The sequence below is a fragment of the Poecilia reticulata genome, chromosome 13, assembly GCF_904066995.2.
Source record: "Poecilia reticulata chromosome 13, P_reticulata-male-v2, whole genome shotgun sequence".
NCBI lineage: Eukaryota > Metazoa > Chordata > Actinopteri > Cyprinodontiformes > Poeciliidae > Poecilia > Poecilia reticulata.
In genome coordinates, this window is record NC_088842.1 from 26,747,023 (window position 1) to 26,764,410 (window position 17,388).

Sequence of the window (17,388 nt, forward strand, 5' to 3'; positions counted from 1 at the left end):
AGGCTCAGTGAAAGGTTCGGGGCAATGATGTCGGTGTTGCCGATTAGCAGAAGCAGTGTGCCTTACAGTGTGTCCTTTTCTCTACCCTTCAGCTGTGATGAGTGAGCACAAAGAGCCGCTCTAATAGGGGCCCTCATTTCCCACAAGTATCTCCCCGGCCTTCATACTTATATTCTCATTTTGCATTTTTTTTGTTTTTCCAGGACAAATCTGTTGCTTCGGTTTAAATCAGTGGTAACAGGTGGACGGGGTGCTGATGAGTGATGACTTAAAAGTAGAAGCTGGTTCTGAATGATAGATTTTCACCTGAGCGGCTTGCTCGTTTAGAGCAAAGGAGAAACTTCTTTGTTGGTGAGGCTCCATCAGTCCCCCTGTTATTACCACACCTGAGTTATTTGTCAGGGATCTCTGCTGGTTTTCTCCCTCGCTGTCACTCTCTTAATGACACACTCAAATCCCACACCAGTAGTTTGTTTTCCAGAGCTGATAATTAGATTCACTTTCTCGGGTCTCACAATACTGCTTACGATGCTTTTACATTAAAAAAAAAAAAGGTGATTCTAAACAGCATGTTCTCTTCCGCATCAATTACGGCTTTGTCGCCGCTGACCATAATTGTCATTTTGTGACATTTGAATTAAAGTTTTTCTGCCTTTAAACATTTCTAAGAAGTTGGTCGGCCCATCCGCAAGGACTTGTCACGTACTGCAGTGCAGCTGGTGAGGCAGTCAGTGAACATTTTTTCAATGAGATTTGAGCTGCGCTGGTGGCAGCCCTGATTCCCCAGACGGCGCTTGCAGCTCTTTGAACAGCCGTGTTGTGGAGGAGCTGAATGGTGTTCTCCAGCACACAGCTGCACCATGTCGTGTTAAACAACGGAAAACATTCTCCTTCTCACTTCAACCTCATTTTGCCACTAAAACTTAGAAATGTTTCACCCCCCCTCCTCTCAGTAAATAGTTGCTTTTGATGGTGCAGCTGCTTGTGGTAATTTCAGCAGTTCGTGCCGACAGATGTGAACTACCCGTGTGTTTACTAATTGAAGGGCATATAGAGAAAGTGTTTTTGCTGCTGATTGCCAGTATCTCAGTATGCACGCTACCTTATTTGCACATGCCATTGTCATGTAAATAGTCGTCATCATAAAAAGCATGTACACCCTTGCTGATATCTGGTCTTTTTCGTATCTGGATATCATAAAAAATTATTTAGAGTACTGGCTTCTGTAAAAACAAAACCTTTAGATCTATGCTGTCAGGATTTATTCAACAAAGATCACACCAATTAGAAAAAGTAGAAAAAAAGTTTTTAACCCTCCTGTTATTTTTGTTTGTGAGATACAGCAATAATGTTCCTGGGTCAATTTGACCCGTGGAGTGTTTAATCATGCAACAGCGTCAGAAACCAAGAAAAATCCTCCAAAACATTTATGCATCTGATTATTAACTCCAATACTAACCATTTCAATCAACATTTTTTTATGCAATAATGTTTTTTTTTATTTCTCACAAATAGAGGATCAATGACGACAACTTACTCATCTACTCGTTTGGATGTAAGAATTGTATTTTTTTACGTCTACTCTCAAAAAACAATAATTTTTTGTAAATTTTTTTATATTACATTTAGATTTTTAATTTTTTTTCCCAAGGTGTGATCTTTGTAATTTAACTTGAGACACATATACTGTTCTGGGTCAAAGTGACCCACTGATTCAATTCAAGACAAATGAGTCATGCAGAAAGTATTCATGTTTCCCCCACTTCTGCTGAGTGTCCACTCAGTGTGGGTGGAGTTTGCCCACGGGAACCGATAAGGTTCCCATCAAAAGTTGTATGAACACCTGCTTTCTCGCAGTGAAGTAAAGAGAATAGCGAGAAAGTGGGCTTGTGTGTGTACATGTGTGCATGTATGTGTATGGTGTGGTGTGGTGCGTGTGTGTGTGTGTGTGTGTGCGTGTGTGTGTGTGTGTGTGTGTGTGTGTGTGTGTGTGCGTGCGTGTGCGTGTGCGTGTGTGTGTGTGTGTGTGTGTGTGTGTGTGTGTGTGTGTGTGTGTGTGTGCGTTGGTATACATGGTTTAGCCTGCCTTTTGACCTGAATACGCACTTACGTTACGCGGACCTAAGGGTAATACAAGGACAATGCTGATGTCCTCATAAATCAAGGAGTGTATTTAAAATTTTGAGTATCTAAACAACACTTTTTCTCATAAATCTAAAGTTTTATAGCAACTATGCCAGTTTTTGCATGATGTGGACCATATATTTGTACTTTTCAGTGAATAAACAGCGTGATATCTCACTTTCTTTAATTGTCCTTTTATACCATGTGACCTGAGATTTGTGTATTCCAGTGTATAACACAGCGCTGCCTGATTTAAAGCGGCGGTGTGTATGAATTGCACTTTTACACACATTTTCCATAAACTACGCGCGCTTTTAGCCGGTCATCATCTGATTGGCTGAAAAAACTTGTGGGCGTGTCTGATTACTAAACAGTCCCAGACGCCAGGTTTTTAAAAATTAAATCCCCATTTGAAGCCGCAGCTCTCAATATGGACATGTTGGTGGAATAACTCTGCACAGGTAAGCATAAATTGTAAATTAAAAATACATTTTGCCTAGATAAAGTTATTTGCAAGTAAATAACTGCAAATGTAAGAGATTTTTGAGCAAAATGAATTATTTTAGATTTTAATTTAGGTGACATGAAAGCTAACCAACATATTTTGGATATTTACATCAAGTAACTTAGATATGTTTACTTTTATGACTGAAAAGACCTACCTGAAGCAGTATAGTTTTTATTCAGAGTGTTTTAAAGTAAGAGAGTAGCTTGACTAGGAGAGCTAGCTTCGTAGCTAGACGAAACGTGTTTGACAAGTTGACGATGTTTGGAGTAGATGGTATCTGTGTGGTACCATACCCCAAACAGGTACCACTTAGCTTTTAGTGGTAAAAACTGGGTGATAGACTAAGGTTTTCATCACTATATTTAACGATATTGGCAAATTGCTTGCTTTATGTTAGCTAACTGCGTAGTGACATTCTGCTTGTTAAGCTCGTTAAGCTTGATTGCCATCGGTCCTGCTGAAGAGCAAGCAGGAAATTAATAAGAAGTAAACCCACAGGTTTCTGTGAAACTTGTTAATCTTTTAGAAAAGCACTAATTGTTGAATGTTTGAATAAATGGATGCAATAGGGCAGGTGCACCGATGGCTTTAAAGCTGTGTACTGTAATCACTTCGCTGACTTCAGCAACTTAAATGCTGAAAGTATAAACCAGGAGTCCTCAAATTCAGGCAAACATAGTCGTTCTTCAATTTTTAAATGTGTATTTGTACCTTAATTAGCTGAATAACCTCACATGCAGCCAAATTCTCCAGATTTCTGACATTATTTGATTTAGGTGTGTTGAGGCAGAGATGCATTTAAAAGTTGGAGGGGATTGTACCTGGAGGACTGACTAAAAGATGAATAGGACTTAACAAAATTCATTTGTGCAAAAAAAAAACAGCCTTTTTCCTTAAATTATGGCTCAAGTATTCTTGTAAGGCTGTGCTACTGGCTGAACCTCAATATATTGAACACTGATCATTGTATGAACTATTTGTAGATGGTAAAGCACTTTTTTAAATCAGTGATTAAATAAATTATAGTGTTGGTGTTTTATCTGAGGTATGTGTCTTGCATGTATAACATGTTTCCATAGTGATAATTTAATTTTTAGCTTTAAAGCTTGTAGGAATTATAAAGAAGCCTGTAATTCCTTATTTGACTGTTATAACTTTTCATACATGCCAGTAAAACATGCAGAGGCGAAGACGCATAAAACCGAAGGAAGATGCCAAATATTATATTGATACCAAAACGGACAAAGTGGGGCTTGACGTCAAGTACATCAATGCCTTTAAAGGTATGGGTATTTTTGGGGGGTGGTTTAATTACAGTCAATCCTTTATACATTGTTTACTCTTTCTACTATTATTTTTGCTTTCTTCATTAGGCCGTGGTATTTTTGCCACAACCTCTTTTCAGAAAGGAGACTTTCTGTGTGAGTATCGAGGTGAACTGATAAGTAAAGAGGAATGTGAGAGGAGACAGAAAATTTACCATGACAACCTTAAAGTTTTCTTGTTTGAATTCTACTTTAATGGAAAACTCTGGTGGTGAGTATGTTTGTATCAGAAGTCTAATTAGAATGGCATATATGTAAATGAATATGTTTATATTTCAAATGCAATGTTATATATTTGCAGTGTTGATGCAGCAAAAGAAGATGGCTCTCTTGGAAGGCTTATAAACGATGACAATATCAGCCCAAATACCAAAATGAAGTATCTGACTGTGCAACAGAAGCCACATTTGTGTTTATTTGCAACTCGAGATATCAATCAGGGAGAAGAGATTACGTACAATTATGGGGACTCAGACTGGCCATGGCGACTCAAGGTACTAAAAAAATCAAAATTTATGAATCTTAAGATTATGTTCATTTAAGAAATGCGCTAATAATGATTATTTAAACCTGAACCTCCTTTGTTTTACCTTTCTTTTCACAAGAATAGATGGCTGACTGTACAAGACGTTGCAGTGCAAATTAACCAGTTACCCACAAATGTATAATAAATAATTACAATAGGATAGTATTTACGCCGTTTCCAGAATTCGAAATACTTAAGTCAACCATCAGACTATTTTCTCTGCTACATCACAGAAAATCTTCTGTGGGGAAAAATAATCAGTCTTTCTTCTTTTCACAGGAGTTGGAGAAAGAAACGTCTCAAAGTCCTGACTGTACTCATTCAACTTCTACAACTGACAACACAGAACAGGTACAGAAGTTGGGCTTTTATTTTGACTTTACCAAACATTTTGGCTGGATTTAAAACTAGTTACCTTTCATGGGTGTTTACTGTCATAGGGCACCATCACTTAATTGAGGATATCTCCGTAAATAAGTCAAAGGGAATATGGTGTTGACTTTTATTTATTTTCTGTTTCAGGTGAGAGCTGAAAATGACCAGGATCAGATGACAACCAGTGTCCCAAACGAGACAGATTCAGTTCTGGATTCACTTCCCAACAATTCAGAGGTATTTTATGATTAAAGTGTAGCTAAATGATGTCAGTCAGCCAACCTGTTCTACTTAAGTGTGTCTGTGTGTGGACCTGAATGCCATGTGGTTTATAAAGACATTGGTTTGTAAGGACAGTCTCATGTCATGGTTTTCAGTTTGTAAGCTCAGTGTGGTAAGCTCAGTGTGTGTATGTGTGTGTTTCATGGTCAACTGCCCCAATGTGATACAGGAGGACCATATTGTATATGGGGACCTGGCGTTATTGAATTGATAAAAACATTTGTTTTGGTTCTTGTGAGGTTGTTAATATTGGTTTGACCTCTGATAAATATTGACATGGCATCTCAGAAAATATTGGGAGAGTAAAGATTTTAATTTTTTTAAAAGTTAAAGAAAATGCATTAACTTTTTGGTGAAAATCTTTTGAATTTCACAACAGAATCAGACATCAGTTTGTCAATACTTGTGAAATTGTAGTATTTTGACTGTTAAAGTTTGCCATCATTCATCTTTTACGCTGTTTCCAGAATTCGAAACAATTAAGTCAACCATAAGACTATTGTTCTCTGCTAAGTCACAGAAAATCTTCTGAGGAAAAAAAAAGACAATCTTTTTTCTTTTTCACAGGAGTTGGAGAAAGAAACGTCTCAAAGTCCTGACTGTACTCATTCAACTTCTACAACTGACAACACAGAGCAGGTACAGAACTTGGGTTTTTATTTTGACTTTACCAAACATTTTGGCTGGATTTAAAACTAGTTACCTTTCATGGGTGTTTACTGTCATAGGGCACCATCACTTAATTGAGGATATGTCCGTAAATAAGTCAAAGGGAATATAGTGCTGAGTTGTATTTATTTTCTGTTTCAGATCAGAGCTGAAAATGACCAGGATCAGAAGACAACCAGTGTCCCAAACGAGACAGATTCAGTCCTGGATTCACTTCCCAACAACTCAGAGGTATTTTATGATTAAGGTGTAGCTAAATGATGTCAGTCAGCCAACCTGTTCTACTTAAGTGTGTCTGTGTGTGGACCTGAATGCCATGTGGTTTATGAAGACATTGGTTTGTAAGGACAGTCTCATGTCATGGTTTTCAGTTTGTAAGCTCAGTGTTGTAAGCTCAGTGTGTGTATGTGTGTGTTTCATGGTCAACTGCCCCAATGTGATACAGAAGGACCATATTGTAAATGGGGACCTGGCGTTATTGAATTGATAAAAACATTTGTTTTGGTTCTTGTGAGGTTGTTAATATTGGTTTGACCTTTGATAAATGTTGACTTGGCATCCCAGAACCTATTGGGAGAAAAAAGATTTAAATTTCTTAAAAGTTAAAGAAATACATTACATTTTGGTGAAATTTACTTTTAATTTAACCACAGAATCAGACTTCAATTTGGTCAGTGCTGCTGAAATTATAACATTTTGAATATTTGTTAATGTTTGCTATCATTCTACTTGTTTCTTAAGAGTTCGTCTGTCAAGTTGCTTCCAGAATTCAAAACGCTTTGGTCAAACATCAAACTATTGTTTCTGCAACATCGCAGAAATTCTTCTGTGGGAAAAAAAATCATTCTTTCTTCTTTTTCACAGGAGTTGGAGGAAGAAACATTTCAAAGTCCTGACTGTACTCATTCAACTTCTACAACTGACAACACAGAACAGGTACAGAAGTTGGGCTTTTATTTGACTTTACCAAACATTTTGGCTGGATTTAAAACTAGTTACCTTTCATGGGTGTTTGCTGTCATAGGGCACCATCACTTAATTGAGGATATCTCCGTAAATAAGTCAAAGGGAATATGGTGTTGACTTTTATTTATTTTCTGTTTCAGGTGAGAGCTGAAAATGACCAGGATCAGATGACAACCAGTGTCCCAAACGAGACAGATTCAGTCCTGGATTCACTTCCAATCAATTCAGAGGTATTTTATGATTAAGGTGTAGCTAAATGATGTCAGTCAGCCAACCTGTTCTACTTAAGTGTGTCTGTGTGTGGACCTGAATGCCATGTGGTTTATAAAGACATTGGTTTGTAAGGACAGTCTCATGTCATGGTTTTCAGTTTGTAAGCTCAGTGTGGTAAGCTCAGTGTGTGTATGTGTGTGTTTCATGGTCAACTGCCCCAATGTGATACAGGAGGACCATATTGTATATGGGACCTGGCGTTATTGAATTGATAAAAACATTTGTTTTGGTTCTTGTGAGGTTGTTAATATTGGTTTGTCCTCTGATATATGTTGACTTGGCATCCTAGAACATATTGGGAGAATAACGATTTAAATTTCTTAATAGTTAAGAAAATACATTACATTTTGGTGAAATTTACTTTAATTTAACCACAGAATCAGACTTCAATTTGGTCAGTGCTGCTGAAATTATAACATTTTAAATATTTGTTAATGTTTGCTATCATTCTACTTGTTTCTTAAGAGTTTGTCTGTCAAGCTGCTTCCAGAATTCAAAACGCTTTGGTCAAACATCAAACTATTGTTTCTACAACATCGCAGAAATTCTTCTGTGGGGAAAAATAATCATTCTTCCTTCTTTTTCACAGGAGTTGGAGAAAGAAATGTCTCAAAGTCCTGACTGTACTCATTCAACTTCTACAACTGACAACACAGAACAGGTACAGAATTTGTTTTTTTTATTTTGACTTTACCAAACATTTTTGGCTGGGTTCAAAACTAGTTACCTTTCATGGGTGTTTGCTGTCATAGGGCACCATCACTTAATTGAGGATATCTCCGTAAATAAGTCAAAGGGAATATGGTGTTGACTTTTATTTATTTTCTGTTTCAGGTGAGAGCTGAAAATGACCAGGATCAGATGACAACCAGTGTCCCAAACGAGACAGATTCAGTCCTGGATTCACTTCCAATCAATTCAGAGGTATTTTATGATTAAGGTGTAGCTAAATGATGTCAGTCAGCCAACCTGTTCTACTTAAGTGTGTCTGTGTGTGGACCTGAATGCCATGTGGTTTATAAAGACATTGGTTTGTAAGGACAGTCTCATGTCATGGTTTTCAGTTTGTAAGCTCAGTGTGTGTATGTGTGTGTTTCATGGTCAACTGCCCCAATGTGATACAGGAGGACCATATTGTATATGAGGACCTGGCGTTATTGAATTGATAAAAATATATTTTTTGGTTCCTGTGAGGTTGTTAATATTGGTTTGACCTCTGACAAATGTTGACTTGACATCCCAGAATATATTAGAATAAAATTTTAAATGTTGTCATACTTAGAAAAAATATATATATAAAGATTTTGTCTTCTCTGCGTCTTTACCACATAATATTTTTAATTTAACAATTTAAAAGTTTGCAGGAAAAGTTATTTTTTTATGATTTGCACCCTCTTTAAATATGTTCTCATTCATTACCCAATATTGAATATACTTTAAATAAATATCCCTAACTCTTATATATATTTATATGTGTGTGTTTAATCTTTTCCTTGTAGTGTCAAAAACATCACCTGATGTGCACAACATTATCTTCTTTGGAGAAGTGTATTCAGTGTTTTGGTCCTTGTACTTCATTCAAGTGGGTTGGCTACCAGTGTAAAGGTAAGATATTTAGTTAATTTGTATTTGAATTAAAAAGTGCTGCAAATAGGATCTATGTCTTTGTTGAACTGTCGACCATGAACAAATTTCATGGTCGACACTCACTTCAGCATTTTCAGAAGTGAGTATATAGATTTAAATACAATGAAATGTACATCATCATGGTGACTTTCAAAGCAGTGGAAGATTTCAAAGTACCTTAAAATCTTTACCCTTAATATTTTTTTAAAACGGAACATAAAATTTTACCCAAAAAGTTCAATTTTGCACATTTTAAAAAAATAATTGTTAATCCATATTTACCTTTTCTATGTGATCTTAAAATAAGGTGTAATGGCTTATTTGAGATTTTGATTTTTTTTTTGTCTTGTTTGTTTTTTTACATTTAAATTTCTTCACAGGTTGTTCAAAAGTCTGGCATTCATATTGCCTTAAACAAATTACAAATGACAGAACCCAGGTGAATGTCCACATAAGTTTTTTTTTAGCTTTGCCTTGTAAGTCTCAATTATAACATAAATTATATTTCCCACAATTTCAGGCAAAAGAACTTTTTAAATATTCCATGGCTCACTCCTCATCAGATGACGACAACAACACATCACCTTCCAAACAATGTGAAATGTCAGATGATGACCATGAGTCTGATATGGACTACATACCAAATTCAGAATCTGCAGAAACTGATGAAGACTCAGATATTAGCATCCCCTTTCAGCCCATCAAGTCTAAAGTTGGACAAATTCAAGGAAACCCAACAATACCAGATCTCGCTTCATTCTTGCCAGACTCAAGTTCTGTGGTTGAACCTAGCACATCAAATATCTGGCCTCCTTTTCACACAGATGATATGGGTGATGACACACTTGAAACATTCAGCCCAGTCAAGTCTACAAAAGACTCAAACAAAAAACCAAAAAGTCAAAAGGAGCCTCACAAACAGGAATCCTCACAGCATATTATGGGTGTTAAGAACTTCTGCTTTGTATGTGGTAGACCACAGAGCAAAATTTCACGCCATTTAAAAACCCACAAGACACATGCTGAAATTGCTTATGCTTTTTCCCTTCCGGAAGACTCAAAAGAACGCAAAGTTCTTCTAGAGAAAATTAGAAACAAGGGGAACTTCAAACATAACTCTGAGGTTTTACAAAGTGGGAAAGGATCATTGAAAGTAAAGAGAAAGCCAAAAGCGAAAGCAAAGACTGGAACATTTATACATTGTATGTACTGCCAAGGTATGTATATTCGAAAGGAACTATGGAGACATGTCCGAAGATGCCCCTGTAAGCCACAAAATGAAGATTTGAACCCAGGACCTGGAAGAACCAAAGTACTGGGTTTTGCTATGGCTCAAGAGTCTGCATTCTGTCAGGAGATTTCAAGTGGGGTTTGGAAGCTCCTTGGTCCCATGAAGCAGGATGATGTAGCCACAGTTGTGAGAAATGACCTGACCATTATTCAGTTGGCCCAGTCTCTCTACAACAGACATGGACAAGACCCTACCAAGTATGAGTACATTCGACAGAAGCTCCGTGAAATTGGACGTCTGTTAATATGTCTACGGTCTGAATTCTCTGTACATAACTTGGAGGAAGCTGTGAAACCTGCTAACTTCCAAAGAGTTGTCCAGGCAGTAAAGATTGTCTGCGGTTTTGATGAAGAAAAGCATTCATACCAAACACCAAGTCTTGCACTAAAACTAGGACATACACTACACAAAATCAGTGACATTATCCACTGCCGAGCGCTCATGGCAGAAGATGAAGAACTGATTAAGTCAACAGACGCTTTCAAAAAGCTGTATACATCCAAGTGGTCTGAGTTAGTGTCACATACTGCCTTGAACACTTTGAGTCATGACAAATATAATAAGCCATTAACCTTACCATTCACAGAAGATGTTCAGAGTCTTCATAGGTATCTTAAGAAATCTGGAGAAAATGCATTTTCTAACTTGAAAGATGAGGTCAGTCCCCAGAATTATGCAGAACTTGCAAAAGTTACTCTTGCACAGGTCATTGTGTTCAATCGAAGACGAGCTGGAGAAGTCTCAAAGATGCATCTCAGAGGTTTCCAGCAGAGGGATGACTCCAAGCTCCATGAAGATGTTGCTGCTGGGCTGTCCAAGGTTGAAAAAAAGCTCTGTAGCTACTTCAGTCGTGTTGAAATAATTGGAAAAAGAGGTCAAAAAGTTGCGGTTCTCCTTTCTCCAGATGTGGTGGATGCTCTGACTCTGCTGGTCAGCAAAAGAGAGCAATGTGGTGTTTGCTCCACAAACATCTTTCTTTTTGCCCGACCAAGATCTCAAAGTCACTACAGGGGCCAAGACTGTTTGCGTGTTTATGGAAGCCAATGTGGGGCGAAGCATCCCGAGTTCCTAAGGTCCACACAACTCAGGAAGCATGTTGCCACATTGTCACAAGTCCTCAACCTCAAAAATAACGAAATTGACCAGGTGGCTGACTTCCTGGGGCATGATATTCGTGTCCACAGGGAATTTTATCGCTTACCTGTGCCAACAACACAACTGGCAAAGATTTCTAAGCTCCTTTTGTCCATGGAGAAAGGACACATATGCACCCTGCAAGGGAAATCCCTTGATGACATTGAAATCGAAGGTTATTGCTTAAATTCTTTTTTTGTGATCTTTTTGCCATTAGTAGAACTTGTCTGACATTACCAATATTTGTAAAATTGATGGATGTAAATAAATTATTATTATTAGAAAATATTACAATAGTGATTCTCTAGGTTGGAACATATTACTAAATACAAAACGAGTTTTAAGCCTAATTTTGGTAGTGCTTAGATATAATTTTATGTATGGCATTCACTTTAGAAAGTATTCTAATAATGACTTTCAGATGAAATAGAACTAAGTGAGGATGAAGAAAAGGAGGATTTAAGTGACTCGGATGGTAGCGATTCTGTGGAACCCGAGGAATCTGTGGAACCCGAGGAACCTGTGGAACCCGAGGCACCTGTGGAACCCGAGGAACCTGTGGAACCTGTGAAACCTGAGGAACTTGTGGAACCTGAGCAAAGCAAGAATATGGATGATTTGTGTATGTTACTTGAATCCAAAGATGCTATTACTTTTTGTCTACCCATTTTTTTAACTTCTGTTCTATGTCTTAGTGGGAGCAGTGTCATCGACAGCAGAGAAAACTGTCCCTCCTGTTGAAGGCAAGTCAAGTTTCCTATTAATGCTGTGTTTTGATCCCAACTCCTAGCTACATTTAGTTAAAGCATGATTCTATTGAGCTGACCATATTAACTAGTTCATGCTTAAAGGCCATGCAGTCCAGATGACCTGGAACTATATGCCATTTGCTTGAGACATGTGCCAACCTAGTGAAGAGTGTTATGACCGGCTCTTTGAGCCATAATAAAAGATAGGGAGACATGGAGTTCAACAATAAATAAGCTCTTTATTGAGCACAAGCAAAGAATAAAGCTAAACTGAAGCAACTTGTTTTTGTCCACATGCCTCCCTTTGGAAGATTCCTTTTGTTTCTGCTTGGACATTTCTTATTGTCTTTCTTCTCCACTCAATTTCCAGTAATTTCACATTTTTGAAGCTTGGTATTCCAAATTTCTGTTCACTTTTTCAGTTAGTCGATTGTAGACAAACTTACAAACATGCTTGCCCAGCAGCCATCTTGATGCAACTGGCCACTAATAAGGCTCTCCATACATAGCTTATAACCCCTCTATGCTCTCTATCCATTAGAATGTGGTTAAGGTTATTACAAATTTGGAGTGCCATTTTCATAGATAGCAATCATGTCACTTATTACTTTTCATTGTCTGGTTTCATTTGGCTGTAGTTTGTTCTCACAAACTACAGCCAAACTACTTTCATGATTGGACAACATTTTTTCTAAACTTTGTAGTAAGGTTGTTATCCTGTGTAAAGGTAGCATGTTTTTTATTTTATATTTTAATAAACTGCTTTTCTCTTTACGTTTTTTTTTTCTTCAGAGACCTCCTCTGGCGCACCCAGAAGACAACCAAAAAACCCTTGGTCAAGTGCTGAGGTTTCTGCTGTTATGAGGCATTTTAAAGCTCACATAGGTAAAGGAAAACTTGCCACTAAAAATGAGTGCAATCACTGCAAGTTGGTTGAAGATCCTGTGCTGGCTCAAAGAACAGCACAAAATATCAGGGACCTTGTGAGAAACCGTGGAATAACTGCTAAAAGGCAGACACAAAAGAAAAAGTTCTAGATTTTATGTGAAGTAATCATTTATTCAAAAGGGTTCTGTTTTGTTCATGCTACTAAAACAGATTTTTTTGTTGCCTATCAAATAATATTATCTGTAAAGTCCCGTGACATAGAGGCTGTTTTCATGTAGTCGTGTTAATAGGCAGAAAAGCTTTTTTTCTAATGGTGAGACATTTTTTTGTTGTCCAGCATAAAGAAATATTGGAAAAAGTGGCAGAATTTTAATTTAACATTGTTTTACTTATTTATATTCAGAATACTTGGTAACACTCTGCACCCTAATTTTACTTTTCTGTATGTTTTGTTGCAGCACTTAAATTTTTAAATTTATTTATTTTCCTTTGGTCATTTCAATTTCAGGCTTACTTTTATTTTTTAAAGAAAAATAATTGAATTATTTGGTCATATTTACCGAATAAAATTATGTTCTGTTAATGCTGTATGCTGTCAGGTTGTGTGTTTATGCTAATCAGCAGGTTTTTAAATATGACGTAGTTGTCCCTTTAAAGTCCTCACATTACTTTGTTTTGTTCTCATAAACCACAATTTGCTGATGTCCATATAACCCACCATGGTGTCAGATTGCTGAAACAAAGGCTGTGTAGCTGCTATCTGAAACCTAAAGTGAGCTAAATTTTTTTCAGATTTTTTGCAGTGTTTTAAGCCATCTCTCGTTGCTCTAGCTACTTGGGAAAGGGTAGTCCATCTAAACCACCACCGGGCCTGTTTGGCGAAAAAGGCAGGCTAAACCACATATACCTGTATAGCTGTGTGTGTGTGTGTGTGTGTGTGTATGTGTGTGTGTATGTGTATAGGGAAATATGTCTCATAGTTGCAAGAAAATTTTTTGACCCTTTTTTACCCTTCAACTTGACTGCCTGGTCAAATTGACCCAAACAGTATCTATGTAATATGTAGACCCAGGGATTGGTGCCAATGTGGAAAATGAACCATTTTCAATATATATGCAGAGTGCACCTATAGAAGTAGAAAACGTTTCATGCAGAAAACATACTTCCAACTATTTTTAAACTTTAGCAGGGGTCAATTTTACCCGCAACATAACAGGAAGGTTGAGTAAGAATAAATTGCATATTTTAATTGAACCACCTATGGCAGCAATATGTTGAAATAATTGTTTTCTGTGTGTCTTTATCAGCCATTTATGTTGAGACCTCAACTTTGGTGGTAGTTGTTTATTTCTCCGCTGTTCTGTGTGCCTGAAATAGTTTTCTACCAACCATTTGTTGTACATTTTGACAACTAACTAAAGTAATTTTAGATATTCCAGTCATTGTCTGCCCTTAAGGTTGTGCAACTCAAATAAATCATACCTATTCTCACTTTTCAGTCATATTTAATGAGAACAGCTTAGACCAAATGGGGATCAGAACAGACATAAATCAAGAAAGAGTGTTATACTACTTTTCCAGCCTGCTGTGTCACATTTATTTATGCCATTGATTTGAGGAAATGGGAAAAAGAAGTAGTTACAGGCAAAGCGTCAATATGAAGTATGACATTTGAGTATGAGCGATCAGCCTCATTTGGGGCCATTGGACTACATTTAAAATGTGCAATTGTATCGCTTTTCTGAAACATGCAGATATTCATTTAGAAGTAGACCACAGCATCAATATGAATATTTTTCATTCATATCTCTGTCTAGATCTGTCTGAAAGAAGGAATTGTTTAAACTGAATTAATGAAACTAACCCTATCCAAAACATGCTTTATGCAGTTTTATGTTTTATGTGTATTCAAGGATTTAAATAAGCCAGCATTTAATTGATGTTTTCATTTTATAGGGGGTGTTTTATTATTTCAAATATGGATTTCCAGCATGAAAATGTCACTTTTATCTGTATTGGCCGATGTCAATATGGATTTAGCCAGGTTTATTTTGAAGCTTGAAAAATTTCCAGACTCATCACATCACATACGTCTAGAACACAGGATGGTGAATCAATGTGTCTTCAACATATGTTTATTTTGAGTCAGAGGAGGATGCCACTGTGACAAGCGAGGTTTGAAACTGAGCAGATTAATTAATTAATTAATATGCCAGAATTGAGTTTATATATATATATAACTTTATATATATAAAAATCAATAACAATTAAGGATCTATTGTGTACCTCTTTCATGTTACTTTTGATTGCCGTCCTCCCACACAAATACGTTACATATCCATGTTTTTATGTCCAGATGCATAAAGCTCTGGAATGAAAGGTTTCCCTCTGGGACTGTGCATGTAAATATTATTGCAAATGCATATGTATTCTCCTTTTTGGATGTGTTTACATCAGTGTGATAAAAGCAAAACAATTGCTATCAATCTACAAATGAAGCACTGAGTAAATAGATAGTGACAAGCCATTTATTATACTTCTTTTATGTACTTAGATTAATTGGACTGCAGTCCACAATGTTACTTCACTTTGTTGAAAGTGATATTACATTTTCTCTATTAGGCTTACTTGCCATTGACTTACTGTGACTTTGTTTTGTAATTGAACTGCCAGGGGCCGGGCTTCCTCTCTGTGGCAATTAATCTCCGGCTCTATACACTTTTTTTTTAGACTTACATGTTGTGTTAAGGGCCCAATTTAGAATTTCATTTCAATGTTTTATCAATTTAACTTAGCTGCATAAATCTTAAGATGTCTCTTTCACCTCCAATAAGCCACAATGTGTTATTAAGCATTAATATTTTTCCACAATATCAGGATGTAAATTATGATGTTTTATTTTGTTGAAGTCCAGAATCTATAGCAATAAATAGTATATTTATCCACCCTGCTGACAGATTCTTTTTTCTTAAAGCTAACTCATATGCCTTTAAACCTCTTTATTTTTTTCCAAAGAAGGGAAGACAAGGCTTAGACTACTGCTTTGAAGTAACTTAACACCTGCAAAGCAAAGGCACAAACACAGCTTTAAAGCAAAAAAATCTCCATAATTACCTGGAAAGTGTTTGGTTTGAAACCAAATTGGCATATGGATGTTTGTGTTTATACGTATGTGTGTTCACATGGAATGGGGCTGCTCTTGTCGTTTTAAATCAGTTAATTGATATGTTTTGGTGGACTCCAGCACTCCCCTTGTCTCCCGGGGATTCAGGTGCATTCAGGTGAGCTTACCTGAACACACACAAGCCCTGGCATTCCCAGGTCGTTGTTTGTCGAGTTGGATCCCTGTCTGCTTCCAGCCAGTCAGTCAACATTACAGATGTTCCTAATGACAGACACAACTGCTGTGGTCTTTGTTTTTCATTCCAGACTTTCGTCTATGTTGTTTTTCCCTTTTTCCTGGGGAACCTGGAGACTGAAATAGGTCATTAAGAGCTCAGTTCTTAAAAGAAGTCTGAAAGGAATTTGACTAAAAGATTTCAGTAGAGAGTCAAGTCAACAATTCAACAATTCAGATTTGTGGAGAAGTTATTGCGAATAATTACAAAATACAGATTTGTTTTAATGCAATGAAGTGTTCTTGTCATCAATGCACTTCTGCAAGCTTAAAAAAGTATGTTTTGCTTGTTATTTCTGCTCCATGAAATAAGGTAAGCTGAAGTCACTGAGTGCTTTCAGCTGATAAATCCTCTGAGCCATTTCAGGCCTCCAGTCATATCTGATATGTCGGTTGTCAACATCTTCCATGTTACCAGCGTGTAATCGCCTGTGACACAGAGCACACACTCCATCTCTCTTGTCCCTCATCCTGTTTAACTCTAGGTTTGGAGGGATTATCTTACTCCCAATAGCGTGCTAGAGTACAACAAAAGTAAGATGGAACATGCACTCACATGCAGTTGCAAGGTTAGTATACTATATTATTCCCATCACAGCTTAGGTGATGACTCTGCAGGTTTTTTTTCTTTTTTCTGTGCTTCTGTCCTGTTATTAATGAAACTGTCGGGGCTACACTTTTCTTGTGGAGTGTTACATTTCTCTGTCCTTGGAATCTGTATGGTATGAATCATATGCATAAGGCATGCTGTAAAACTCAGGAAATTACATAGCTGGTCATGTTGTCTTTTAAGGAGATTTTGGGGGGCATAAAGTTATTCTTCAGCTTCTGCCTGCGCTTGTTTCTTGTTTGTTTTTCACATTTTGTGATTAGAAACCTGACATTTGATTGCTGAGATTTTCCTGGGAAACAGCTGCTTCATGTTGGGGATAAAAACACACTCACACACACACATGAATTAGAGTGAGGATTTAGGCTAATCTTTTTAATTTGGTTAGTAATTTATGTCATTTCTTTGCTCCCTTGCTGTCTTTCTAATTTTCCATACCAGCCTCCGCTATAGCTATAGTACAGCATACTGCAATATATTAAAAGTTTATTCCCTAACATCTGGTTTTTATGTTGTAGAATATGTGACAAGCCTTACCGCAGCTAACCACAAACTGACAGATTATTGCAGCAATGATTAAATAGCTCTACTTCTAAACAAACAGTTTGAGCAAAAATGTTGAAACTTTGCCTGACTTTGACATGG

The 17,388-nt window shown here is 37.0% G+C and overlaps 3 protein-coding genes and 1 long non-coding RNA gene across 4 annotated transcripts in view; all 4 read left to right on the plus strand.

The window, feature by feature from the left end:
- frem2b (FRAS1 related extracellular matrix 2b) overlaps positions 1-17,388 on the plus strand; it is a 73,406-nt gene that overhangs the window by 7,435 nt on the left and 48,583 nt on the right. The window lies entirely within an intron of this gene.
- On the plus strand, positions 2,781-5,182 carry LOC145554736 (N-lysine methyltransferase KMT5A-A-like). The gene is made up of 5 exons (XM_081615097.1): positions 2,781-3,915; positions 4,006-4,168; positions 4,259-4,451; positions 4,763-4,834; positions 5,006-5,182. Exons 1-5 carry the CDS (start codon positions 3,810-3,812, stop codon positions 5,108-5,110), a joined length of 639 nt encoding a protein of 212 aa, XP_081471223.1. The 5' UTR covers positions 2,781-3,809; the 3' UTR covers positions 5,111-5,182.
- Positions 5,590-6,758, plus strand: LOC145554483 (uncharacterized). The gene is made up of 3 exons (XR_014090450.1): positions 5,590-5,779; positions 5,951-6,040; positions 6,674-6,758. It is a non-coding gene; the product is annotated as an uncharacterized LOC145554483 (long non-coding RNA).
- On the plus strand, positions 9,512-13,238 carry LOC145554697 (uncharacterized). Its single transcript, XM_081614942.1, has 4 exons — positions 9,512-11,274; positions 11,521-11,721; positions 11,795-11,842; positions 12,641-13,238. Exons 1-4 carry the CDS (start codon positions 9,615-9,617, stop codon positions 12,883-12,885), a joined length of 2,154 nt encoding a protein of 717 aa, XP_081471068.1. The 5' UTR covers positions 9,512-9,614; the 3' UTR covers positions 12,886-13,238.

Coding starts and splice junctions, on each gene's coding strand:
- LOC145554736 (XM_081615097.1), top strand. CDS start 3,810: ATGCAGAGGCGAAGACGCATAAAACCGAAGGAAGATGCCAAATATTAT. Junction 4,452..4,762: donor ACTGGCCATGGCGACTCAAG/GTACTAAAAAAA, acceptor TTCTTTTCACAG/GAGTTGGAGAAAGAAACGTC. Junction 4,835..5,005: donor CAACTGACAACACAGAACAG/GTACAGAAGTTG, acceptor TTTCTGTTTCAG/GTGAGAGCTGAAAATGACCA.
- LOC145554697 (XM_081614942.1), top strand. CDS start 9,615: ATGGGTGTTAAGAACTTCTGCTTTGTATGTGGTAGACCACAGAGCAAA. Junction 11,722..11,794: donor CAAGAATATGGATGATTTGT/GTATGTTACTTG, acceptor TCTATGTCTTAG/TGGGAGCAGTGTCATCGACA. Junction 11,843..12,640: donor AACTGTCCCTCCTGTTGAAG/GCAAGTCAAGTT, acceptor TTTTTTCTTCAG/AGACCTCCTCTGGCGCACCC.